This window comes from Balearica regulorum, chromosome 19 (genome assembly GCF_011004875.1).
Source record: "Balearica regulorum gibbericeps isolate bBalReg1 chromosome 19, bBalReg1.pri, whole genome shotgun sequence".
In the NCBI taxonomy this organism is placed as follows: domain Eukaryota; kingdom Metazoa; phylum Chordata; class Aves; order Gruiformes; family Gruidae; genus Balearica; species Balearica regulorum.
In genome coordinates, this window is record NC_046202.1 from 12,044,389 (window position 1) to 12,069,101 (window position 24,713).

The 24,713-nt window shown below is 64.8% G+C and overlaps 1 protein-coding gene across 3 annotated transcripts; it reads right to left on the bottom strand.

The window, feature by feature from the left end:
* Nucleotides 1-342: 342 nt before the first annotated feature.
* Nucleotides 343-24,441, bottom strand: ELN (elastin). 3 transcript variants are annotated; one of them, XM_075771683.1, is made up of 35 exons: nucleotides 24,253-24,441; nucleotides 17,411-17,464; nucleotides 16,915-16,941; nucleotides 16,695-16,727; nucleotides 15,439-15,483; nucleotides 14,743-14,820; nucleotides 14,263-14,322; nucleotides 14,082-14,147; nucleotides 13,949-13,996; nucleotides 12,755-12,826; nucleotides 12,485-12,511; nucleotides 12,205-12,276; nucleotides 9,097-9,138; nucleotides 8,568-8,633; nucleotides 8,247-8,291; nucleotides 8,028-8,111; nucleotides 7,879-7,938; nucleotides 6,857-6,958; nucleotides 6,720-6,752; nucleotides 5,240-5,398; nucleotides 5,101-5,158; nucleotides 4,834-4,874; nucleotides 4,618-4,674; nucleotides 3,992-4,093; nucleotides 3,730-3,783; nucleotides 3,369-3,500; nucleotides 3,138-3,185; nucleotides 2,685-2,726; nucleotides 2,434-2,478; nucleotides 1,954-1,995; nucleotides 1,822-1,848; nucleotides 1,507-1,548; nucleotides 1,279-1,308; nucleotides 1,108-1,158; nucleotides 343-985 (listed from the first exon to the last, which is right to left on the bottom strand). In XM_075771683.1, exons 1-35 carry the CDS (start codon nucleotides 24,329-24,331, stop codon nucleotides 936-938), a joined length of 2,073 nt encoding a protein of 690 aa, XP_075627798.1. In that variant the 5' UTR covers nucleotides 24,332-24,441; the 3' UTR covers nucleotides 343-935. The 3 variants fall into 3 exon arrangements, with proteins under 3 accessions (XP_075627798.1, XP_075627797.1, XP_075627795.1); XM_075771682.1 differs by having other exon boundaries at nucleotides 6,720-6,770; nucleotides 6,863-6,958; nucleotides 24,253-24,440; XM_075771680.1 differs by having other exon boundaries at nucleotides 4,807-4,950; nucleotides 5,099-5,158; nucleotides 6,720-6,770; nucleotides 6,863-6,958; nucleotides 24,253-24,440.
* Nucleotides 24,442-24,713: the final 272 nt, after the last annotated feature.

Consider the following 24,713-nt stretch of genomic DNA (forward strand, 5'->3'; position numbering starts at 1 on the left):
GTCACCATGGGGCAGGGCAGGGCCACCTCCCTGTATCCCAAGGCCGCCACCATAGGACAAGGCATGGACCTCCTCCTGGGTCCCAAGGCTGTCACCACACGACAGGGCATGGATGTCCCTGCGTTCCCGAGGCTGTCACCGTGCCACCAGGCATGGGCATCCCCCCGGGTCCCCAGGCTGTCCCCTCACCCATCCCTTGTGTCCCGGGGCCGTGAGGCAAATGGCATCCCCGGACCAAGGGCGCAGCATGTCCCCATGCCGGGGCAGGGGCACAGGACAACGGGGCAGGGCCACCCGTCACCACCACGGGGAGGGGTTCAGGGACACGGGACGGAGCCGGAGTCCTTTAAAAACTTGTCCTTTATTAGTCTGTCGGAAGCGAGTCCCTCTGTATAGGGCGTCCCACCCAGTTATAGCAAAGTGAGTAACATGAAGGGACCGAGCCCCTCCCACCCACGGCCCCCCCGGGCTGGGGGGAGGGCAGGGACCGGGGGGGGGGCGGGGGGGGGGCCCAGGGAGACTGGGACATCCCCCCCCAGATGCAGCCTCCCCCCCACCGGGACCCCCTTCCCTCCCTCCAATGTGGGGTGCCCCTCATCCTGCCCCCCCCTCCACGGAGTCAGCTCGGGGGCTGGGGGGGGTGTGACACCCCAAGACCCCGCCACAAATCCCGCAGGGAGCGATAGCACCAAGGGGGACGGCTGCTCCCCGCAGTTTATTCCGCGCTCCCTGCCGGGTCGGAGGGGCTGGGGGGACACGGGCGCCGCCAGAGGCGCGGGGTCCCTCCTGGGAACGTGGGGCCTGGGATGGCCCCGGGATGGGGGGGGGCATCCGGGGTTTTGGGGAGGGGGTGGTGTCTCAGCTTTGCTTGGGATTTACATTCTGGACCATGCAGTAGCACCAAAGTTCATGAGGTCATCAGTGACGGCGGGCAGTTACTTCCGCTTCCTCCCGCAGTACTTCCCTTGTGCGCAGCCCACGCCGCCTGCGGGGGGGGGTGGATGCACAGGGTGAGCCCCCCCTGCACCCCTCGAGCCCTGGGGGAGGCTGGGAGAAGGGCAGGGGGTGCAGGAGCGGCCCCACGGGGCAGGGTGTCACCCAGCTCACCTCTAAAGCCCAGGGCACCGAGGGCTCCTCCGAAGGTCTTGGGGGGCTTCCCTGCGGGGCGAGGCAGAGCGGGGTGAGTGGGACCCCCACCCCGCTCAGCCACTGGGTGTAGGGGGGGATATTCACCCCCCCTGCCCCAAAAATGCCCTGCTGGGGCAGATGGACACTCACCACCGAATCCCAGCTGGCCGGCGACCCCACCTGAAAGCAGAGCGAAGCCCTCAGCACCCACTGGGCACCCCCATCGCCCTGCCCGGCAACCCCCAGCCCAGCACCCCCGGCTCAGCCCAGCCCCACGGGTCCCTCCCCAAGCCATGGCCGTGTCCCCACGCTCCGTGGGCTGTGCATGTCCCCGCGAGGCAGCTGGGCACCGAGACGCCCTGGGTGTAGGGATGGTACCTGGAAATATCGGTGATACGCCAAAGCCGGGAACACCAGCCCCTGGGGAAAGAGCAACAGCCGGTGACAGCCTGTGACAGCAGTGCCACCCCAACCCTGCCTGGCTGGGGCACCCTGACACCCTGGCTGGGGACACCCTGGCTCACTGCAGGGACAGGAGCCCCTGCAAAAGCCCCTGTCCCCACCAGAGCACCCGCCTGGCTTTGGGGTGCTCTCCCCAGGAGCGGTGTGGCCAACGGGGACGGCAGCGGAGTGGGGACAGCAAGCGGGGACAAGCGTGGTGCTCCCACCCCAGCCCTAAACCGTGGCACTCACCTGGCTGCAGCCCCCCAATACCAAAACCTGCGGGATGGAAGAGTCCTGGTGAGGGTGGGAAGGGTGGGGATGGGGACAAGGATGGGGGTCACCCCTCCAGCCCCCCTGGCCCGAGCAGCCCCTCTTCCTTACCTGGCTTGGGAGGTTTCCCAACAGCTCCTGGATACAAGATCCCTGTGTCAGAGAGGGGCATCAGTGCAGCCCCCACTGGGGCTCTGCCCCCAGGGCTGCGGCTGGGCCTCGCTACAAGCCCAGAGGGTCTCCAGGCAAGGACCTGCATCCCTGCACGTTGGGGACGTGGTCTGGTACCGTCCCCTGCACCCACGGCATGGGCACCACTGGTGCCCTCGGTACCTGCTCAGCGATGGCCGTCCCTTTCTGATCACACCCCGGGAGCAGGGCAGGCAGCAGACACAAGATGGGGCACAGGGCATGGTCACAGTGTGGGGTGGGACCATGCCGTGGGACCAGGAGGGGACAAAAGTGACCCTGCATCCCCTGCATCCCATAAATCCCCTTTCCTTTTCGGCATGCTGCCAGCACACGGCTGCCGCTCCGCTCCCTGCAACCCAGCCTGGGGGAGCCCCCATGCCAGGGGCCAGCATCACTCACCAGCACCGAGCCCACCGACTCCAAGGCCACCGACTCCGAGGGCACCTATGATGGGGACCCCAGGTGAGCACCAGCAGGTCCACTCCCTGCCCAGCCCCACGTGTGCCCGTCCTCCCTCAGGCAGCCCCACTCCTCCCCACACGCTGGGGGAGCATCCCTCTGCCTGCATCCCTCTGGGAAAGCATCCCTCTGCCCGCATCCCTCTGCCCACACGTCCCTGCTGCCTGGGCTCAGCTCCTGCCAGCACCTACCTGGGACAATGCCGACCCCTGGGACTCCAGCCCCGGGAACACCTGTCAGAGAGACACCATCAACCTGTGTCCCGCCCCCAGCTCAGGGCACCCCTGGCCAGTGCTCAACCCACTGGGGTGGCCCTGACACCCACCCTGGGTGACCCCAGCACCCATCTCGCAGTACCCAGAGCAAGAAGACCAGGAAGGGGCTCACCCCCTGCATGACGCATTGCTGCAGGCAATGCAGAGCAGGAGAAAAATGTCCCCAGTGAGTCCAGGGGAGGGGGCACGGGTGGCACTTTGCACCCGTGAGTGACACCACACCACTTCCCACGCCTGCACCACCCTCTGCCAGGGCACCATGGGGCACGCAGGGGACCCGAAGTGAGGCCAGCACCCCGATGGCCACACGAGGAGGGTGCCCGGTGACGGTCCGAGGTGGACCTGGGGCAGGGTAGCAGAGATACGTACCAAATTTGGGAGGTTTAGCACCAGGCTGCACCCCTATTTGTGGGATGCCTGCAAAACGAATGAGGACACTGTAGTTAGGACAGTCACCTCTGCACCCCTCCTGCGTGCCACTGTCCCCCATCCCGCCTGCATCCCCCCCGCCACCCCTCCGTGTGGCTCGGTGGCTTTTAGCATCCCCGGCCACTGCTGTCCCCAAGCGGGTCCCCAACCGGGGTGTGACAGAGCACATACCTGCCCCGGGGAGGATGCCGGTACCGGGTACCCCTGCGCCTGGCACCAACCCGGGCACAATGCCAACGCCAGGCGTCACTCCTGGCACTCCTGGCACTCCGGCGACGCCGGGCACCCCTCCGACCCCGGCACCTGCAGAGAGAAGTGGTGATGCAGCGTGGGGGCGATCCCCATGTGATCCCCATACTCCCACGGGATGATGTGCCCGGCATGCGGTGCCCACCCCCGAAGCCCCCCAGCTCCCTCCAGACCAGTCTGTGCCACACCAGGGCTCCTGGGGAGGCCCCAGCTGCCCACCCGGCGGGCAGGGCTGCCTGCTGCGGGCTGCGCCGTGAGCGATGGGCTTCTCCGGCCGACTCACCGAATTTGGCTGCCTTCGCTGCTGCTTTTGCTGCTGCGGCCGGAACTCCAACCCCTGAGCAGAGACAGCAAGAGGGAGGTCAGTGTCCCCGGGGGTGTCCTCCAGCAATGCTGGGCAAAGTACACCCCTCCCGCCTTGTCTGCATCCCCCAAGGGATGGCCATGAGTTGACAGAGACCACCGAGGTCCTCCTCACGCCTGTCCTGCCCCAGACCTGCCCCCGTACCAGCCAGGTTGCCACCACCCGCCTTCCTCCTCCTCACCTGGGACACCTCCAATGCCGGGGGCCAGGGCACCCACTCCAGGAGCTAGACCACCTATACCAGGAGCCAGGCCACCCACGCCAGGAGCCAGGCCACCTGCTCCTGCAAGGAGAGAGGGAAGGATTGGGGCTTCAGCTCAGGAAGAGAGGTGGTGGAAGGAGCTGGCTGAAAAGGCATGGCAGGCTGGGGCAGGTGGATGGGTTGGTGGATGGATAAACAGTGGGGTGGATGGATGTTGGGATGGATGGATGGATGGATGGATGGATGGATGGATAGATGAATGGATGGATGGGTGGGTGGATGGACAGATGGATACTGAGGTAGCTGGCTGGCTGGCTGGTGGTGTGGATGGGTGAGTAGAAGGGAGGGTGGATGGACTAATGTATGAGAAGGTGGATGGATGATGAATCTAGGACCCTCCATGCAGATGAGCTCTCTGGAGAGCACTCCCTGACACAGCCAGGATCTCATCCCACATACAGCCCTACAGAGAGCTCATCCCTCGCCCCAACCCACAGGGAACCTGTGTGGTGCTGGGCCTCATCCCTGACGAGGGGAGCAGCCTGGGGTGGGGAGGCAGCAGGAGACAGGACACGTGGGATAACCCCAGAGAGATCCCAACTTACCATACTTGGCTGCTTTGGCGGCTGCTTTGGCAGCAGCGGCGGCCGCTGGACCAACTCCTGGGGGAGAGGGGGAGCGTGAGGGGCAGCAATGGGCCGTGGTGGCCATGCCGACACCCCCCAGCCGGCACCGCTGGGGACATCCCGAGCATCCCTTAGGCACCACCTCACCTGGTATGCCTGCGACCCCACCGGGCACCAGACCAGGCACGCCGACACCAGGCACACCAACTCCGGGCACACCGACTCCGGGCACACCAACTCCGGGCACACCGACTCCGGGCACGCCGACTCCGGGCACGCCGACTCCAGGCACGCCAACACCGGGCACTCGCCCTGCTCTTGCAGCGAGGTTCAGGGATGTGGCCAAACAGGCAGGCTCCGTAGGCAGGTGTCCCACCATCCACGGTGCCAGGGGTGCCCCCACCCTACCCATTTGCAAGCATCCCTCCTCCCTCCCCGGGAAACGATGACGGTGACTCACCGTACGCCGCGGCTTTCGCTGCAGCCTTCGCCGCGGCCGCTGCGGCTTCTGGGCCACCCACTGCAGGGACAGGAGGGAGAGAGTCAGGGGACCGGCAAAGCCAGCACCACCCCATGGGCTGGTGCCAGCCCACCCACTCACCTCCGACACCAGGCACCACGCCGGGAACCCCAGCCACGCCGGGCACGCCGGGGACACCAGCAACGCCAGGGACGCCAGGAACACCAGGAACACCAGGAACGCCAGGAACACCAGGAACGCCAGGAACACCAGGAACGCCAGGAACACCGACACCAGCACCTGCAGGCAATGAGAGGTGAGAAGTTAGATCTCGTTGCAGCAACAGTTAAAAGGTGGCACCTTGTCATAGGTCTGCTGTTGTTGTCGTGGTGCCGCGGTGAGGAGAGCACCCCACCGCCTCGTCCTAGGGTGTGCACAGTGGTGCAAGGGAGGGACTCGTCCCATGTCTCCCAAGAGGCCCCAGCGAGGATGGTAAATCTGCTTTTGTAAAACAGAGGTTGGGAAGTCACCAGCACAGGGGACCATGATGATCCTCGTCACCACGGGGGCTCCAGGTGGGACAGCATGCCTTGCAGCCAAACAGGCCACGGAGGAGAAGTATCTGGTGGTCCCCAGCAGCTGCCTGTTAGGGCTGCATGCCCTGGACACTGGCCAGACTGGGAAGCTGCCCAGGGCAGTGACAGCCTTGACCCGCTGGCACTTGTTAGTGCCACAGCAACAAGCATCAGGTCACTTCTGGAAGGGCTGAGTGCCAGAGTGGTTGTCCCTATGGCCCCCTGCTCAGCAGGAGCCTGGCACCCCAGCACAGAGCGCACACCCGCTAACTTGTCACTGCCAAGTGTCTCCGTGAATCCCATCCTCCCCTGGGCACCTGATGGGACTTTTTTCTACGTGATGTGGAAGAGAAATGGAAGACATGGCCAGCAAGGGTTTAGCCCTCAAAGAAAAGCTGCCATCGAGCATGGCTGCTCCCAGGGGACTCCCAGGGCTCTGCAGTGAGGATGCAGGAGCAGGTCCTGGGCCATGTAATCTCTGGCACTGCCTTTTGGAGCAGCACATGGATCCCCCAGCCCCGTGTGGGGCCTCGGGGCCACTTCTGCACCCAGGTTCCCGGCTTCCCTCCTGCTTGGCCATGTCCCTCATCCCCTCTGGACTCATCCCCTCCCTGGATGCTTCTCCATAATGAGCCATCAGGAGTGGGAGAGGGACTGTTCATCAGGGAGTGTAGTGACAGGACAAGGGGTAATGGGTTTAAGCTGAAGGAGGGGAGACTGAGATGAGATCTGAGGAAGAAATTCTTCCCTGTGAGGGTGCTGAGGCCCTGGCACAGGTTGCCCAGAGAAGCTGTGGCTGCCCCTGGCTCCCTGGCAGTGTTCAAGGCCAGGTTGGATGGGGCTTTGGGCAACCTGGGCTAGTGGAGGGTGTCCCTGCCCATGGCTGTGAGGTCCCTTCCAACCCAAACCATTCTATGATTCTGTGATTCTATGATCCCCAGGGGACACCCGCCTGCCTGGGGGCACCCTGAGTGCCAGGGGTGGGGAGGGTCAGCAGGGGTCCCCGGGGAGCTGCTGGGGAGCTCCTTGCACTGTGCAGCACCTACCGTACTTAGCTGCCTTTGCTGCTGCCGCCGCTGCTGCTGGCGTCACAACTCCTGGGGACAAGGGAGACAGGGACCCTCAGCCACCAGCCCCCAAGGCCCCCGCAGAGCCAGGCGGTGGGGACAGGGCTCCTGGGAACAGTCACCTGCCACCCCGGGGACACCAGGCACCAAGCCGGGGACACCGCCAACGCCAGGCACAAGGCCTGGGACGCCGCCAACGCCGGGCAGCACCCCTGCACCTGGAGGGAAGCAGAGCGGTCAGACCCCCGCAAAACGCCCCATGCCACTGGTGGGGACACGGTCTCCCCCAGTGTCACAGGAGGCTCCAGGGCACCTGGCTTCGAGGTGGGCTCTCCACACCTCCCCAACCAGCTGCTCAGTGGACCTAGGATTGGGATTCCCAGCTCCCTACACCCAACCCAGGGGCCTGGAGCCCACCCAACCACCCAGGAGCTTGCGGACACCTGAGGTCCCCCAAGGCCGTGGTTGTAAGTCCCAGCTGCTCCCGGGGCTGACGTGTTTCCTCTGGATGCTCCAATGAGCAGATGTCTGCTGCTCACTTTCCTCCCGCTATACAGCCAATGAGGGGAGCAGCCAACACGAGATCTGCATCACCAAGCGCATCCCTCCGCTAACGAATGACGGCTCGTTACAGACACTGTCTCCCCAGGCACCTCGCCAGAGCCTGGTCCAGCAAAACCACATCTCTTATGGAGAAACCACGCATGATGGGGACGCACTGCTCTGTGTTGGGCTGCTGCATTGCGAGGTGGCCAGCCAGCTGAAAAAACACCTTTCTGCAAACCAGGCTTTGCTACACCCAAGCCCAGCTCTCCCAACAGGCTCCTGGAAGCTGCCCCCAAGGAGGTAAAGCCCCTCTGCAGCCTTGGGGGGGTTTCACACCTTGCGGCCTTTCACCAGCAAAAGCCACTGGCTCAGCAGAGTGGCTTCACGTCACCCCAAGCTCCGGCAAGCAGCCGCTGGAGCCGGGGCAGGAGTCTGGGGCTGGGACAGCACCCCAGGAGGTGGGGCAGGGGGCGGTGGGGCAGGCGGTGAAGCCACACAGCCCCAGCACCAACGCATGGTTCTTCTGTGCCCCGAGAGTGAGCCCGGCCCCACAGGCAGCTGCCGGATCTGTCCGAGACAACAGGGAACTCACCAAAAGCTCCTGCCTTCGCCGCTGCCTTCGCCGCTGCCGCTGCTGCTGCCGGCCCTCCAACTGCCAGGGTAGCAGGAGAGATCAGGGGTGCAGGATGGGAGGAGGCGACCCTCCCCAAGCCCCAGGGCCGAGCACCCCCATCCCCTCACCTCCGACTCCTGGGACAACGCCGACACCAGGTACCACTCCGCCAACTCCTGGGATGCCGCCAACCCCGGGCAGGACACCGGCTCCTGCCCCAGGGGAGAAGGGGACCGTAAGCTCAGTGATGCAGGGACATGATCAGCATCCCCCCCAGCCCCGGAGGGAGGGAGGAGCTGCCCCGCTGGGGAGATGGGTGATGGATGTGCCCGCAGAGGGCAACTCACCATATTTCGCTGCTGCTTTTGCTGCTGCCGCCTGTGCTCCAACCCCTGGGGAAGGACATGGGCAGACGCTGAGGTCCTGAGACCATTCCCACCTCAGCTCCCCCATCCCACATCCCTGGGGACCAGCCCCTCCTCTCAGCATCCACCCCTTCCCCTCTGGGAGGTGATTCACCCCTCCAGGCTGTCCCTGGGGTGACATTGCCACCCTGGGGCCACCAGACAGCCAGGCAGTGCCCAACACCCCATCCCAGGACCAGCAAAGTGACCGAGATCCCCCCACCACGCCCGTGCCAAGTCCCCCACCCTGGGAAGGGAGCGTACCTGTCCCGGTGGGGTACCCTGCCTTTCCTGCCCCGATGCCGGCTCCTATCCCGCCGGGCCCAAAGCCTGCAATCACAAACAGAAAGGCAAAGCCAGGTCAGGCACCGGACCTAGGAAGGGGGGCAAGGCAGATGGAGCAGCTCCCTCGGCCCAAAGGATCTCCCCCGCCCTGGCGTCGAGGGATGCATCGAGATGCCAGTTCAAACATCTCTGCCTGGAGCTGGCCGCGGCTCGGGACGTGTCCTAGCAGAGAGCCAGCCAGCCAGCCGACTGCTGCCGGTGCCACGGCGTGCCTGCAGATTAACGGCTCCCGGCCCCGTGATGCGGGACGCCAGGAGAGACGGATTGCTCCCATCTGGGTCCACAGGCATCACGGCAAGGTGAGGCACAGGACTCCTGAGGGACCACCTTGCCCTGGGAGCGGGATACCCCTCGCACCGCCCTGGGGGTCGGTGGCCCTGAGGCCATGGCAGCAGCCGGCAGAGCCGTGAGGAGCTACTACCGCGGAGCAAGGGCTACAAGCACTCACCGTAGGGCAGCTTACCAGTGCTGTAGGGCAATCCATAGCCACCTGGAGAGGAGAGAAGGTGGCGGGTTAGCACCTGGCTGCCGGTGGCCGTGCCCCCTCTGCCCCGCGGTGTAGCCCCTCTCTGCCAGCCAGCTGTGCGGCTCTGGCCCTCAGGGCTCCTTCCATCCAGATAGTAAATCCTCCGGGATACAACCCGCCATGACGGAGCCGAGTCACGAGATGCTCTCCTCCATCACCTTGGAAGCAATGGCTCCAAAAAGAGCCGCCCGCTCTCAGCCCCGTCCCAAGGACTGTGGTGCCCGCAGCTGGTTTTGCAGGAGCCACCCATGACCCCGTTTCGTCATGGGGGGTCCCCCGGGAGCCTCGCGGCAAGAGCTGTACCCAGCTGGCTGCGCCACGGCCGGCTCCAAATGAAAAGTTTTAATTGGAATCAGGGCTCGGGAGCCTCTGCTGAAACGTGACCTTGTTAGGAGGTTGGCACGAAGGGACAGGGAGGAATTACGAGCAGGAACATCATGGCTAGGGAAATGTCTCCTCGTGAAAGAGCAGGATCTCACTGCTCAGGATGGCGCAGGGATGCCCGTGATTCGGCGGGGACTGTGCGCTAGGGAGCCAGCAGCACCTAGCTCCCATCACTGCTGGCAGCAGCCTGAGGAGGGGTGATGGGCTGCCACATCCCCGATGGGGACTCCTCGAGCGGCACGTAGGGCGGAAGGTGTCTCACACAGCAAGTCCTCCCACCGGAGGGGGTTGCGGGCAGGGTGGGGATGCGGCTGCCTGCAGCCAGGATGGGATTGCTCATGGCAAAGCATCTCCTTGAGCGTGGGACACCGTCCCCTCCCGCCAGACAGCATGTGGGGACCAGATTTCCCTCCACCCAGCCAGGCTGCCCCATCGTGTCCCACGCCAGCGCGGCATTGCTGGAAGGCGGAGGCTTTCCAGGCTGCGGTGGCCCTGAGCTGTGCCGGGTGTCCCCCACCTTAGGGACCCCCCTTGCCCATCCTGTGGCACCTCCTCAGCACCTCTCACCCCAAAGCTGCAGAAGGGTCTGGCGCTGGGTGACGCATGTGGAGGTGACTCCAAGGGTCAAGAGTCCAAGCCCTCGGGTCTCCCAGAGCTTTGCCGGGTCCAAGCCCAGCTCCCCGCCACCCCCAGCCGGATGCGAGAGCAGCCCCCACCCCGGGGCGGTGCGCACCCATCCTGCACCGGCACAGGGATGCTGCCAGTGCTGCCAGAGGGGCTCAGGGCCGATGGGCACCCTGACTGGCATGGAAAGGGCTTCGCACAGACCGACGCCACCCCAGCGTGGCTAGGTACTGGGGAGCAGTCCCCATCCCTATGGCATTGGGTGGGATCCTGATTCCTGCCACAGCTTCAGGCTGAACCCCCAGTGAGCCGGGTGGCCCCAGGGCCACCTGCTGAGCAGAGACAGCATCGAGCAGAAGCTGGCTGCGACATTTGGAGCAAATTATCCAAAAAGGAGAGTTTCCACTGAAAACGTTATTTTCCCTGCTGTCCCCTTGTCCCCCCTTGACCCGAGCCTTGCTGCAGCTGGGACACAGCGTGGGGGACACAGGGATGTGGGGGAGCCCCCGGGTCTGCCTGCAGCATCAAACCGAGAGCCACGACAGCCAGCCCAGCATGTACCCATGCTGCCAGCCCCAAGCCCTCAGAAGGGACAAACTAGCATCCCCACACACCCTGAAAAGGACCAGGGTGCCAGGCAGCACCCAGCAGCTGAAACCACAGCTGGGGACACCACCGCTGTCCTGCTGGTCCCCACGGAAGGCAGCATGCACCGATGGGGCTCCCTGGCCAAGGGGATGGGTGTCCTCCCCCGATTTCTTTAACGAAGGCTCCCCATAAAGTGGGTCAGTCGGCAGCAGTGTCCCGTCCGGGCTGCGGGCCACTGGTGGGGCCGCCGTGGGATGGAGCCAGGCACGCCGCGCCGTGCGCCGGCGGTTTGCTCCCTGCGCCGGGCACCCCATGAAAGGCGGTCTGGGGCCAGGCTGCGGCCAGGAGGCCAGACGGTATCCGATGGCGGCGGGGCAGAGTCGCCCTAACGAGCTAACTCTGCCTCTGTGGGAGGAAGCCAGAGCAGGCCAAGTATTTCTGCCGCCGTTTGCGGCGACGGGCCCTGGCGGGGGGAAACCGGCAGAGCTGCCAGGGCTGGCACCCATGCTGGAGTGGGACCTGCTCCCCGGGGGTGGCTTCCCCCCCAAGCTTTCCTGCCTGCAGCAACTTGTTTCAGCGAGTGGGAAAATGCCCGTGGATCTACTTGCTCCCCAGCACCCCAGGGGTGTGGGTTCCCACCCAGATCTGGCTGCCTGGCTGCCCTCCTCCTCCTCAGGGATGCTCTTGGGACCTGTGATCTGACAATGTGGCCCCTGGAGGGCACAGCACCCGGTACTGGCTGCCTGGCACTGCCCGTCCTGCTGCTGTCCCTGCGTGGGCACGGCCAGCTGGGGACGGGCAGAGCTGGCCCCCAGCACAGGGCTGGGAGGTGGAGGTCCCTGCAGCAGCGCAGCTCATGAACAGGGCACAGAGCATCCCCGTGCTTCCCTGGGCTGGGGCTGAGCCCCGTCTGGGCACGCAGTGGGGAGGGAGACCTGCCTGGAGCTCCATCCCCACCTCCTGCCTGCTGCTGGTGGCCTTGGCTAGCGCTCCTTTGGCCCAGGCGAATGCCCAGCAATGCCCGGCACAACCTCAGAGCCACAGAAAGCAGACGGTCCCTGCAAGGGCTGTGCCTCGTGCCAGGAGATGGCAGGGACAACCCTGCGGTGGCCTGTCCCAAAGCACGTGCCCATACCATGCTCTTTCCTTACCTTACAGCAGCCAGAGAGAGGCACAGCGTCATCCTCACAGGCTGGGGGCAAGACCAGCGGCAGCATCCAGGCAGCTGCCCGTGGGGCTGCGCTAGGCAGGGCTGCTGCTGGACTCACGTGCCCAGTGCCCCTTGCCCTGTCCTGCTGTCCCAGGGCCAGCACCGGCACTGCCAGGTCCGGGGGACCCGGGGGCACTGCGGCTCAGCCCTGGGGATCGGCGGGTCCTTCTCCTGGCACTGCTGGGGGTCCTTCACCCCTAGCCCCGTTGGCTGTGGCAGCTTACCTGGGAGCTTAGGAGCTTTGATGGGATACCCCAGAGGGACACCGGGCTGCTGACCTCCAAAACCTCCCAGTCCTGCAAAGCCAACAGCAGACTCTCACCTGGAGCCTGCACCCAGGCTGCCACCAGTCCTTGCAAGAGGGGAGCGCCCCAGCACACCCCAGGAGAGGAGAGCAGGTGGCGTGGGGAGCCCTGAGGCATCTTCTGTCACGGGGAGGCCACGGCTGTGAGGAACAGGCTTGGAAAGGAAGAGAAGGACGGGCGAGAGAGACAGGACACTCACCAGGGATTCCTGCGAAGGCTCCTGCTCCTAGGCAGAAAAACAAAAGCACCCGTGTGAGCCTTGGGGCTGGTCCTCGGGGTCCAAACTAGTCCGCATGGGCTGTGTGGGCTCAGCCGGAGGTCGGCTCCGCCTGCCCATGTGCCCCATGGGGCTGTGACCCCAAAGGATGGGCTGGAGCCAGCCCCAGCAGGATGAGGATGAGGGCAGAGTTGGGGGCAGCCCGGCACCCACCCTCCACCCCGACGTCCCCAGGGGATCGAGGGGACCCACCTGGAACTTTCGGCTTCACTCCAGCACCAGTGGGCACTCCAGGCAGCACCCCTACGCCAGGGAAGCGGACACCTGCGGCAGAGACCAGAGGGGGCAGGTGAGCACAGTGGGACATGGCGGTGTTGCTGGTACCCGAGACCCCTGTGCCCAGCCCCCAAATCCTTGTCATCCCATCTCTGGCTCAGCACTAATCCTTGTGCCCTGGGACAGCGTACCCTCGTTCCTGGGGGCTTGCTGGGACCCCCCTGTGCCAACCTCCCCGCTCCCCCCAGGCAGAGCTGCTGGGGAAGGGTTTGCTCCAGCCCTGGGGCTGCCTGTGCTTTGGGGGGGCCAGGCTGCCCACGCAGGAGCTCGGGGTGCCTGCAGGGTACGTGGCACCCACGAGTGGGTGACAGCAAAGCACCAGCCCACGCCATGGTGTCACCAAGGCTCTATGCCCCAGTGACGTGCAGTGGCTTCGTGCAAGCTGGGGCTCTGTGGGGAGGGGGGATCGGGCCCACTGAGCCCCGACCTTCCAGGGGAAACAGGCAGCACTTTGGCCTTGCAGTCATTTGGGTTGGGTTTTGGTGTTGGGGTTTTTCTTTGTTTGTTTGTTTTCCCCTTTTACAAATGTCTTTGATTATAACTCACGCATTTTCAGACATGGAAAAGACATTCCTGACCAGCAACACACTTCTCCTTCTGACAATGTCGAAACATCTTGTTTTCACAAGTTTTCCTCCCCCAAATTACTTTGCAGTGAGGAATTCCTCTCCCCCCGCCACCTCCTCCCCCTCCTTCCCACGCCGCCTTTGGCTGGGTAAGCCGGCCCTGGCGTGCTCCGTGCCAGCTCCTCTCCCAGCGCTGATGCCGCCTGCTCCCGCAGAGCTTGGCAAGAGACCCCCGGAGATGCCAGGTCCCCCCACCCTCGGCACAGTGGAAATGTCGCTATGGCCCCAGCAAAAGGGTTTGGAAACTGCAGGCAGCAGTGATGGTGCAGGCAGGGAGTTAGGCAGGCAGGCAGCACGGGGCTGCATGCAGCCTTCGGCAGGGCAGGGTGCTCTGCCTGCGTGGGCAGGGCAGGCAGGGGAGATCTTATAATGCCCAGGATGCAGCTGGCCACAAAGCTATCGACTCAACCTGGGGTGCTGGCACTGGGTGGGGACCCCCTTGAAGGTCGGGGTGCTGCTGGTAGGGTAGGGACCCCCAGCTCACCTGCACCGGGGAGCACACCACCCGGGAAAGCTCCAGGAATCCCAGCACCTGCCAGGCAAGAGAAAGGCAGGGATGAGCGCCCGGCTGCAACCGTTCCCCGTCCTGGCCCCTGGCTTTGGGGCCGTGCACCTACCTGGTACTTTGGGGGGTTTCCCTGCCGCACCAACCCCGGGCTGCACCCCGCCCGGTACCACTGCACCTGCAGACAGCAGAGACCCCCTGAGCCCCGGGCACCGGTTCCTGCCCACCCTGGCAGGCATGGGGACGAGTCTGCCCCAGATCCAGCTATGCTGGGGACGAGGGCTATTTCCTACCTCCGGGGACCCCGAGGCCACCAGGAACACCAATTCCACCCACGCCACCAATGCCAGCACCTGGGGGTGTTGGAAAGAGGCGTGGACCAGTGTGAGATGCCACCGCTGGGCTACAGCTGTCCGTGCGGTGCCAAAGGAAGGGACAAGCTCAGGACGGCTCTTGGGGGGCGAGGGGGACACCCTGAGGCAGTACCAGGGATGGGTCCCCCAGACCTGGGCACAAGGTGCTCTCTGCTTCTGGGGGCTCAGGTTTGCCCCTTTCCCAGCACACCGAGACATGCCAGGGTCCCTCTGGATTGGTGGGGATCCCCACAAGAGCAGCACCTCCCGCTTGCAGCCCCCCAGCTCCACGGGGAAAAGCTCTCATAACCCGGACTCCCAGGGGACACCAGGAGTCCCCGGGGGCTGCCTGAGCCCCAGCATTGCCTTGCCCGGCACTGTCACCTGTCCCAGCACCGTGTCGGACTCCCCAGCACTCACCAGCTTTCGCAGCAGCCTTGAGCGCGGCGGCAGCGGCAGCTCCTGGGAAGACGCCCCCAGGGAAGAGACCTGCAGCACCTGTGGGGTGCGAATAACCAGCGTAAGCATCCTCAAAAAGCAGCTGGCAAGAAGGTGTCCTGCCCTCCATGCCAGCCACGGTGGGCGCAGGGGGTGGTGAGCCACGGGGGGCTTTGCGGCGGTGCCAGGGGAAGGCGTTAGGCTGGGCAAGGCGGTGGTTAGCAGGCACTGCCCTGTCCTGCACCCGCTTCTCCCTGTACCCCCACAAACTCCTGCTCCCATCTACATCCCACCCATCACCAGCTGCGCCAACACCACCTGGGGCACCCTGCGGTGTCACCTGGGGGTCCCCTGCAGCCCGGGCAGGCTGCCTGACCACATGCAGGCACTGTCCCTCTGCTGCAGACCCCGTGGGGACCCCAGGTCCCTCCTTGCCTATCGCTGCTTGGGGTCACCCAGCCATGGTTGATGCCATGATGTTGGGGAACCACAGGGCTGCCTGCTGGTGGCTGCCAGGCCCTCAGGTCTGGGAAGGGCGCCCAGCCCAGATGGGACCCACCAGGCAGGCCACAGAGAGCATCCGATGGGGACAAGCCACGTGCTGTCCCCGAGGTGGGTCTCTGGGGACATTGCCCTGGGGACAATCCAGAGTGGGGCCGACCAGTGGTCTGTGCTCACCTGGCTGCAGGCCAAGTGGGCCGAGTCCCCCGAGCCCTCCGACCCCTGGAAAGAGAAGTGGGGTGAGGCAGGAGGGGATGGCCGGGGCCAGAGGAGCAGGAGCATCCCGCTTGCGCCATCCCCATGGGACGGGAGCACGGCCCCGGGGCACGGGGACAGGTGACAAATGTGCCTGCCGGCATCCGGGTCTCCCATTCCGTCCCTTCCTGCCTCGCCTGCCCCCCACCCCGCTGGGCCACGAGGGGACGGAGCCGAAATGTTTATGGCTGAGGAATGAGTCCCTGTGGCTCCGGCCAGCGCTGCCTTCCAACATCTGGGGCTAATCAGCCCTCGCTCCCTCCAGGCGCAAATTCCACTGCCTTTGGCTCAGGGCGCGGACACCGCTCCGGCTGGGGCTTCGCGGCCGCGCCGTGTTTGGTTTTAATTACGCCGAAATAAAGGGCCTTGTTTTTCTTTCCACGAGCTGAAATCTGAGTAAATGGAGGTTGCCGGCCCCCGTCTCGGGCTGGCGCTCCCGCTGTGCAGACGGGCTGGCTTGGGGGGGCGGGGGTGTGCAGTGTCCCCCCACCCCAGGGCACAGCAGGTGGGCAGGGAGCGGAGACCTGGGTCTCCACCTAATCTCTCCCCAGGCCTCGATGGGCACCGGGCATCTCCGCTGGCACCAGATTTGCTCCCTGCGCATTCAGTCCCCGGTGCCCCAGCACCTCCCCTCCGTGCCCCAGGCTTGGTGCCCTCAGGCTCTGCATCCTCCTTGCAGCATCCCATCTCTCTCCAGGTGATGTCCCCTCTTGCCCCCTCATTTCTAGGCCAGCGTGGGCTGCAGGAGCACCAGCAAAGCTGCTCAGCCACGAAGGCAGGCAGGGGAGGTGCTGCCAGCTTTCCACAGGCACCGGCTCCCGGGAGGGCTGAGCAAGCGTTACCCAGCTTTGCATCTTCCCAAGGAGCTTTGGCACAGGTTTGCAGGCAGCAAGCACCCCAAAAGGGCTGTCCATGGGGGCTGGAGAGGAGCGGGCAGCGTGCCGAAGCGGGGGACGATGAGGGAAGGCTGCCTTGTGGCTGTGGGGGCTTGGTGGGGGTTAGTGTGGCAGGGCAGGGCAGAAAGTGCTGGCTGCTGCGTGCCTTGGCCATGGGGGTGCCCAGGCTGGGGGGGCTCCCCTTGGCCATGTGGGAGAAACATGAGGACAACAGAGGCTGGGAAAGATCCTGGCCACTGGCACGGCCGGAGCGGGTGGCAGAGCCAAGGAAAGGCTTCTTACCTGGTTTGAGAGGTTTTCCTCCAGCCCCGAGTCCTAGAGGAGAGCGAGTGGAGGGGGGTCAGAGCCATCCTTCCTCCGAGCATCCCCCAAGGCAGGGGACACCGTGTGGGACGCTGCCAGCCTCGTGGCAGACCCCATGCCCCCCACAAGGCAGCTCTGCCAGGGGTGCTGCCCCCCTCCCCATCCCAGCACAGCCTGGGCAAAGGGTCCCAGCACTCACCTGCTCCCAAACCTCCAACCCCAGCACCTGCAAACAACAGCACGGTCTTAGCACCCATCCCTGTGAGCACCCACCACCCACACCAGGTTCCCAGGGGTCCATGGGGAGGCAGAGAGGGTCACAAGGCTGCAAGGGGATGAGGCATCCCCCCCCCGGGATGACCCCAAGCTTTTGGTTGAAGTGCTGGGGACAGGCTGTGACCTCTGAGCACCTCCCGTGGCCAGAGCTGGGCAGGCTGTAGGTGCCAGCCCCAGGCTAGTGACCCCCAGCGTAAGCCTGGCACTGCCACCCAGTCCTGTCCCCACACCGTGGGGCTGGCGTGGGGACAGCCACCCAGGGCTGAGTGGCCAGACAGGGTGTCTCCATGTCCCCTGATCCTGCCTGGCAGGTCCCCAGCCTTCCATGCTGGCTCAGAGGTACCTGGGGACCTCCCAGGTACCTGCCCCATCCCTGCAAGCAGGGTGATGCCCCCTCAATGCTGCCTGGACCCCCTTACCTGGGAAAAAGCCTGCTCCTGGGACTCCCCCTCCCGGGATAGCACCAGGGACCCCTGGAAGAGAGAAGAGCCTCATTAAAATCCCCCCAGGGATCCAAGTGTATCCAGCGGGTCGGGGCAGGGGACACCTCCTGGGACAGGGAGCTGCTCCCTGCGAGCGGGTGGGATGCAGAGCCCTGGGGTGGGGGCTCAAGGGTAGGTCCCTGCCTTTCCTTGCACACCTGTGTTTCCCCAGGGTCACAGTGGTGACGGGGTTTGGAGGTGCCCCAGCCAGGAGCTGGGGAGGGCATCTTGGAGAGGTGTCAGCAGGACTTGGTCCTGCATGGGAGGAGGAAACGGGGCTGGCATGAAGCAGGGCTGGCTGGTGTCTAGCTCTGCTTGCCAAAACCTGTCCCGTACCACAGCCAGTGCCATCCCCATCACCTCCAGCTTCACGTGGCTGTGGGGGGGATGGGTGCAGGCATGGTCACACGTGGGGCGGTCAGGCTACCCCAGTTCATCCCCACAGCCCACACCGGTCCCAGCCAAGCCTGAGCATGCTTGGCTGTGGCTGCCCCATGCCTGTGCTGCCTGCACCGCCTTGCCCTGCCAGCGGGAAAAGCCAGCTGAGGCCAGCAGCACTGGGGTGTTGGACTGGGGGAACAGTGCTGAGACCCCTCAATTCCCCCTGTGTCCCTCTGCCTGATCTCTGCGAAGCTGAGCTAAGCGCCCAGGTCCCTGTGCTTTCCAGGACATCTGGGACTCATGCTCAGACACCATGGCAATGTTTTTGGCTGGTTTGGACCCTTGCAAAGGTCTGTTTTCTGCAGACCACCAGGCAGCCATCCCCTGGATGGTCCCCCCTGCTCCATCAGGGCCATGGGTGGGATGAAGGTTTGCATGTGGGTTCATGGCACAAGGAGGCTGCAATGCAGAGGGATGCTCCACTTTTGCCTGGAGCATCTTTTTGGCACTGAGGAAGTTGCTGTGGGATTTGCAGTGGGATTTGCAGTGGGATTTGCAGGATGGCTGGCAGGGCTTGCAGTGAGGCTGGCAGGAGGTTCTGGGGGTTGGCAGAGGCAAGCGCAGGGCTGCCATGGTCAGCACCCCTGTGGCAAGCTGCACCCAGCTCTCCTGCCTGCTCTGGGCAGAGGGGATGGAGTTCAGGGTGGACAGGCACTGGGGACCCTGCGGTGGCAGGCTGGGACCTGAGGACCCACTGTCCTGCTCTGAGGCTGCAGTGATCTCCCCAGCACCCCGGCCAGGGTGGGGGGACATGGCACCCCCAGGAGCTGGGTACATGCAGTGGCACAGCCCTGGCAACACCAGCACGGGCTGGGCAGGGTAGCCAGCGCAGGCAGGAGGCAGGCAGGTGGCAGAGGTGGTACGCCACAGTGAGGGACACATTGTGCTGCACATTTCTTCTCCATCTGAGATGTGGCACAAACTCTGTGCCCCACAGATCCCTGCTTCGTGTCCCCCACCACTCAGGGCACCTGCGATGGACCCCCCCAGCCCAGCCGCACAGAGAGACTGGGTGTCAGGATGCACCCACACGTGTGTCAGCCCACACACGCGTGCAAGAGGGCTGTCGGGCTGTGTGTGCATGGGAGATGTTGGGACATAGGCACCGGCAGGACGTGCACCCGCAAACCCATCGGGATGCACACACAGGTGGATAACCCATTCCAGGGCCCGTCATGCAGCCCCCACATGCCCCAGCGATGCCAAAGAGTGGGGCTCAGCCCTGTGCCCCCCAAAACCACCTGCCAGGGCCCTGCTGGGGCCGGGGACCAAATCCAGCCCTGGAGCAGCTGATGTCCCTTGGAGTGGAGGGGACACGCGCTCGGTCATCGCTCCAGACGGCCGGCTCACCCCTCTGGCACAGCACAGCCTGGCCCGGCTGCCGGCCAGGGATTTACAGAGCGGCTCCTTTTCCCGGCACATTCCCCCGCCCACCCCCACCCCCCCAGCCTGGAAAAACAAATCCCAACTTCTTGCTTGTTTCCAAACAAACTCTGAGCGTCCACACATCGCCCGTCCTCCCCCACCCGCCCTGCCGGGAGGGGACACCCACCGCCACGGGAGCGAGAGCCGGCGGGATGGCCAGGAGCTGCCCAGGGACCCCCATGCCCAGGGCCAGTGACCGTCCCCCACTAAGCAGGAGGGTGCCTGCTGCATTCAGCCCCCATGGTGCTCCCCAGCCTCAGCCCCCCCCATGGCCAGGCAAGGTGCTGGGGTGATGCCAGGCACCCAGGGACCAGGGCTGAGCTCCCCCACCCCTCTGTCCCCCTGTGCCAGCGCTGCCTGGCAGAGACCCCCCGAGGAAGCTGGGACAAGGCAGGATGGCTCACAGCCTTCCTGGGTGTGTGGGGACCCTAGGAAGGTCCAGGTGACACCTGCCCGCAGCCACGGCTGCCACGCTCAGCCCTTCATTGGTGTCACCCTCCTGGGTGCTGTGGACCCTGGTGGGGGGGTCCTGCAGCGGTGCCACCGTCACTGCCCCCTCCCCCAGCATCCCCTAGGCAGCATGTCAGGGCTGCGGCGCTGTGCCCACCCCGGTGCCTCATGGCAGGTCTGCACCTTTCGGAGGATTACAGAGTGTGTGCTGGCTCATCAACTCTCTCCATGCCCAGATCAGGAGGCAGAGGGGTCAGCAAGCCTTGGCAGGAGCCTGGGTGGCTGGGGGGGCAGAGGGATGGCCAGGGTGGGGATGCCGTGTGGCTTTGGGGAGCCGAGGCTTTCACTCAGGAGCATCGCAGGAGGCTGCTCCCCCTTGCTGCTCTCCCTGGCCAGCTCTGATGCCGAGCGAATGCTGCCAGCTCTGCACTTCTCTTGAAGCTCTTTTAGAAGCTGCCTTGGTGCTGGCAGAGCCGGGCTCATCCCGGTGGGGAGGCAGTGCCCGGTGTGGGCGCTGCCAGGGCGCACTGGGGGCTCTGACCTGCCCAGCTCTCCACCCGAGGACCAGCCTCGAGCAGCCAAATTCACCGCAGCATCACCAATCCCACCCATCGCCTGCACCACCGCGGCTCAGGTGTTGACAGCAGCCCATGCACTCGGCACTGGCTACACCGTGAGCTGCCCGAGGCCGCACTGGGCTACAGCAATCACTACAGCAATCGCTCGCCGGCCGGTCCTTCCCCAGCCCTTTCCTTCCCCAGCCTCAGGGGCAGGATCCCACAGCCCAGCTCAGGGTCTGCTCCCCAGTACAGCGTGCCCCCCCCTTGGCCTCTCCATCCCACATTCCTTTAGTGCATCGGGGAAGGGGAAACTGAGTCACCAGCCTCCCAGCACTGAAGGAGCTCTGCGCGGCCTCTGCGCCTGGTCGGAGCCTGCCGGGACTCGGGAAGGGGGTTTCTCCTGTCTCCAGCCTGGCTGTAAGCCTGTAGAGCAGGGGGCTGGCCCCCAGCACCCCAGCACCCACCCCAGGGCTGTCTTCTCAAGCCACGGGCAGGAGAATTTGCACCCACATGTGCAGCCCCACTGTGGTAGGGGTTAAGCCCTGGAGGTCCTCCAGATCTGCTGTGGAGCCTTATTTATAGAAATTGGGCTTTTTCTTCCATAGCTCTGTACCATAGGTCAGTATTTGCAATATCCGCGCTATTCTATCACCTGCGCTATTTTGGATTGACCACTGTTTGTATCATCTGCACCATTTCTACCTGCATCACTGCTTGCAGCTTGCTTTTCAAGCCAGAAATACAGATGTTTTCTCTATTTGACAGTTTATTTTCCCCTCCTTTTGAGACCAAGACCAGGATCCACCACAGGACACGAGCTCACACCCTCTCAGGGCAGCCAAACCTCAGACCCGCCAGCAGACCCCGCTGCCCTCCCTGCGCCCGTGGGCGACCGCTCCTGGAGGAGGCTCAGCGTGTAACCGCCGCAGATATTTCCCCTCTTCCCTCATGCTGCTGCTTTCTTTTTCTTGGGAGAATCAGTTTTGGAAACATGCAGTAGTCTCCAAGCAACTTTGAAGCCGTGTTGCATCCCAGCCCGAGCTCACTGGTAGCAGCTCGGGGAGGAGCGGGGGGGGCAGCCTGGCTCCTCTCCAGCCCCCCAAGGCTTCAGCTTTCATCTCCGAGCGCTGGCGGACAAGCTGCACCCTGCAAGTTGTTTGCAGAGGGAGCAGCCCCAGCAGGCTGATGCCTCGGGGAGGTGCCTGGCTGGGAAGGGGAGATGCCATCCCAGCCCTATGACTGGCACTACTGGCCCTGGAGGCACCCTGGGGACTCCGGGTGTCCTCAGAGGGTCTCCACGGTGCCCAGGCTGGGATGCCAGCACACCCGGTGCCAGCCTCTCTGCACCCACCCGAGCTGTCCCCCGTGGTCCCAGAGCCTGCAGGGCTGGAACCCCCCGGCATCCCTCTTGTCCCTCTGAGGGTGTCGCTCCCAGGGGATCCCTGCGCTCCAGCCCTGAGGGACAGATGGAAGCACTGAGGGATGGATGCCCCACTCCAAATGCTGGGACATGCTGCACTTGTCACCTTTTAGGGAAACAGACAGCAACTTCCCCACGCAGCAGCCTGGATCCGGCCGTGCATGTCCCCACGGTGCCCAGTACAGCTCCCTTGGGTGGTGCAGAGCAGCAGGGGCTGATCCTGACCCACCGCCAGGAGCTTCCCAAGTACCATCGGCTGCTGCAAGCCCAGGGCTCAGCCCCTCGGCAGGGTTGCTGCTCTGAGAGGGACAGTCTGTGTGTGCGGGGGGGGGGGGTCCCCTTTTTCCCCTCGACCCTGGGATCTCTCCAGGATCCCTTTCCTGCCAGGCTGGTTTGGAGCTGCACTGACAGGGGGTGCTGGAGGATGCTGCTCTGAGCCATGTCCAGGTGGGTGCCCCCCAGAGCACCCTCGCATGCCCCCCCACCCCATGCCACGGGCCATGCCTCTGTCCCAGCTCAGTCCCCGAGGGCTGGCAGGACAGGGAGCATGGCTGAGCCTGCCCAGTGCCACGCAGCACACCAGAGACACTGGTCACTCCTCCATGGGGAAGCGTTCCCTGCTGTCCCCATCAGCACTGGGACCACCTCCAGGGCCAGGACCACCTCCTCTCTGAGCTGCTTCCCAAACCAGCAAACACCCCTGGAGACTGAGCTGGGGACTGGAGTGGAGCCAACAGCCCCAAACTGCTCACAAATTGCTGCAGGATCTCACCCCGGGGCCAAAGTCCTCCTGAGACTTTCCCAGCTGGCCACTGCTTTTGACCTGGCGAGCAAAGCCACCATGGTTCAGCAAGCCAGCGCAGAGCATCACTGCTGGGGATGGAGAGCGCCCAGGACTGAGCTGCATCCCATCAGGGATGGCACCTTGACCCCGAGCTGCAGGTCAGGCCCAGGATCACGCACCGACAGCAGCTCGGCTTTACAGGCAGCTGCCTGGCTTGGCACCTCTCCACGGTCACTCTGCCTGCGCGGCTTGGGACAGACCAGCCCGTGGTCGGGGTCCCCGGGAGCCCACCGCATCGTGGCAGAGCAGGGAGCTGCAGGGCACTGGCAGGTGATGCCGTGGGCTGCGGAGAGCAGCCCTGAGGACTCTGCCCTGAGCAAGAGGTGTCCCAGCCTGCAGCTGCCTGCTGCCGCACACAGCCCTGGCACTGCCCTCCCCTGCCCACGGGATCCTGCCCTCACCCCTCCTCTGGCCCTCGCTCCCCTGTGACCAAGAAGCCCCATGAGGTGGCTCTGGCATCAACCTGCTGCTGCTGCTGGCTCTGCCCGTTGCACGCTCTCCATGGCATGACACAGGGTGACCACTGCCCAGCTCTCCAGAGGTGGCTGTCCCATCCCTGACCCCCACTGTCCCCCCCTCACAGACCTTTGCCCAGTTGGACCATTACAGCGGGCTATAAATCTGTGCTCGGAGCTGCTCTCACCCTCTCTGTGCGTGCTCACGGCCCAACCACGAAACACGAGCTGTCCCGCGGGCCGGCACCTGCTGGGCTGGCTGCTCCGGCTTCATCACGCGGCACCGTGGGACGTGCACCGCTGTGCTGTTTTTCGCCTCCCCGCCCCGGCAGCGGGTTTGCTGCTTGTGTGTGTGCGTGTGCATGCTCTGGGGGTGTCTCACAGCCCCCGCCACTGCCACAGGGACCAGCCGGGGTGCCGTGACCCGTGCCATGCACTGGTGGATGGGCCCGATGCTGGTGACACAAGTGCGAGGAGGATGACGCGGGAGCCACCCCAGGCACCCAGAGCCCGCGATTTGGGTGGGTTGTGCTGCTCTGCAGCCACGCCAGCCCGGCTGGCTGTGTCACGGCCACACACTGTGCAGCAGCTCGCACACATCGACTGCGGGATGCACTCACACGTACCCCCACTGCCCCTCCAGCTCACACTGCCGTCACACCGGGGGGGTGATGGGTGCCAGCTCCTGCAGTCCCTCGCAACTGCAGTCCCCATGAGAGCTTGGCAGTCACCCCCCGCTGCCCTGCCCTGTGTGCCCCCGAGCCTTTCGTGTCCCCGAGCCCCTGGTGCCCCTGAGCCTCTCTCCAGGACGCAGCACTTCACACCCTCCCCCTGACAAGTGTTTTGCGTAGCGGTGCCATTCCCGGACTGCCCTGTGTCACCCCCCTCGGTGACATCCCGCCCCACCCGGGCATGGCACACGCTACCCACCATGTTGGGGGGCAAAGAGCCCTGCGGGGAGGTGGCACCCAAGGGGTGCTGCCCTCCCACCCTCCGGGACATCCCCAAGACAGAGCAAGAGGGCTGCATGTCCCTACTCGGGGACACGCAGCCGGGGCAGGCGTGGGGCTGCCCGGGGAGCTCAGGGGGGGCAGCAGCCGAGCCCCGGTCCCCGTGAGGGTCCCTGCAGAGCCGGGGAAAAGCGCTGGCCGGGGCTAAGGGGAAGGAGCCTTTACTTTCCTTACCTCCTTGCTGAGAAGCCGGGAGGATGGAGAAGAGGAGCAGGACTCCGGGAAGGAGGGGTGCAGCTGCCTGCCTTGCCATCTCTTGAAGCAATGCCCCCGTGCTCCCGCAGGCAGTGTGTTTTATCCCAGAGCTGCTTAATTGTTGCTTCCAAGGATGCGAGGGGAAGGGGAGGGGGGGGGTTGGAAGGAGGGAGGGGAAAAGGAGAGGGAGAAGGGGGGAGAGAGGCACAGGACACTACGTCATGAGGAAAGGGCAAACACACACAAGCCTCTCCAGCCGATTGGGCTGGCTGGTTGGCTATTTTTTATTTTTTTTCCCTTTTTCCTTTTTTTTTTTTTTTCTTTAATTCCTCTCCCTCGCTGCTCTCTCCAATCCGGGCGCGCCTCTGCCAAAAAAACTGGAAGCGGGGGGGTGGGGAACTGCCAAGGCAGCCTGCGGGGGGAGGGCTGCGCCCACCCCG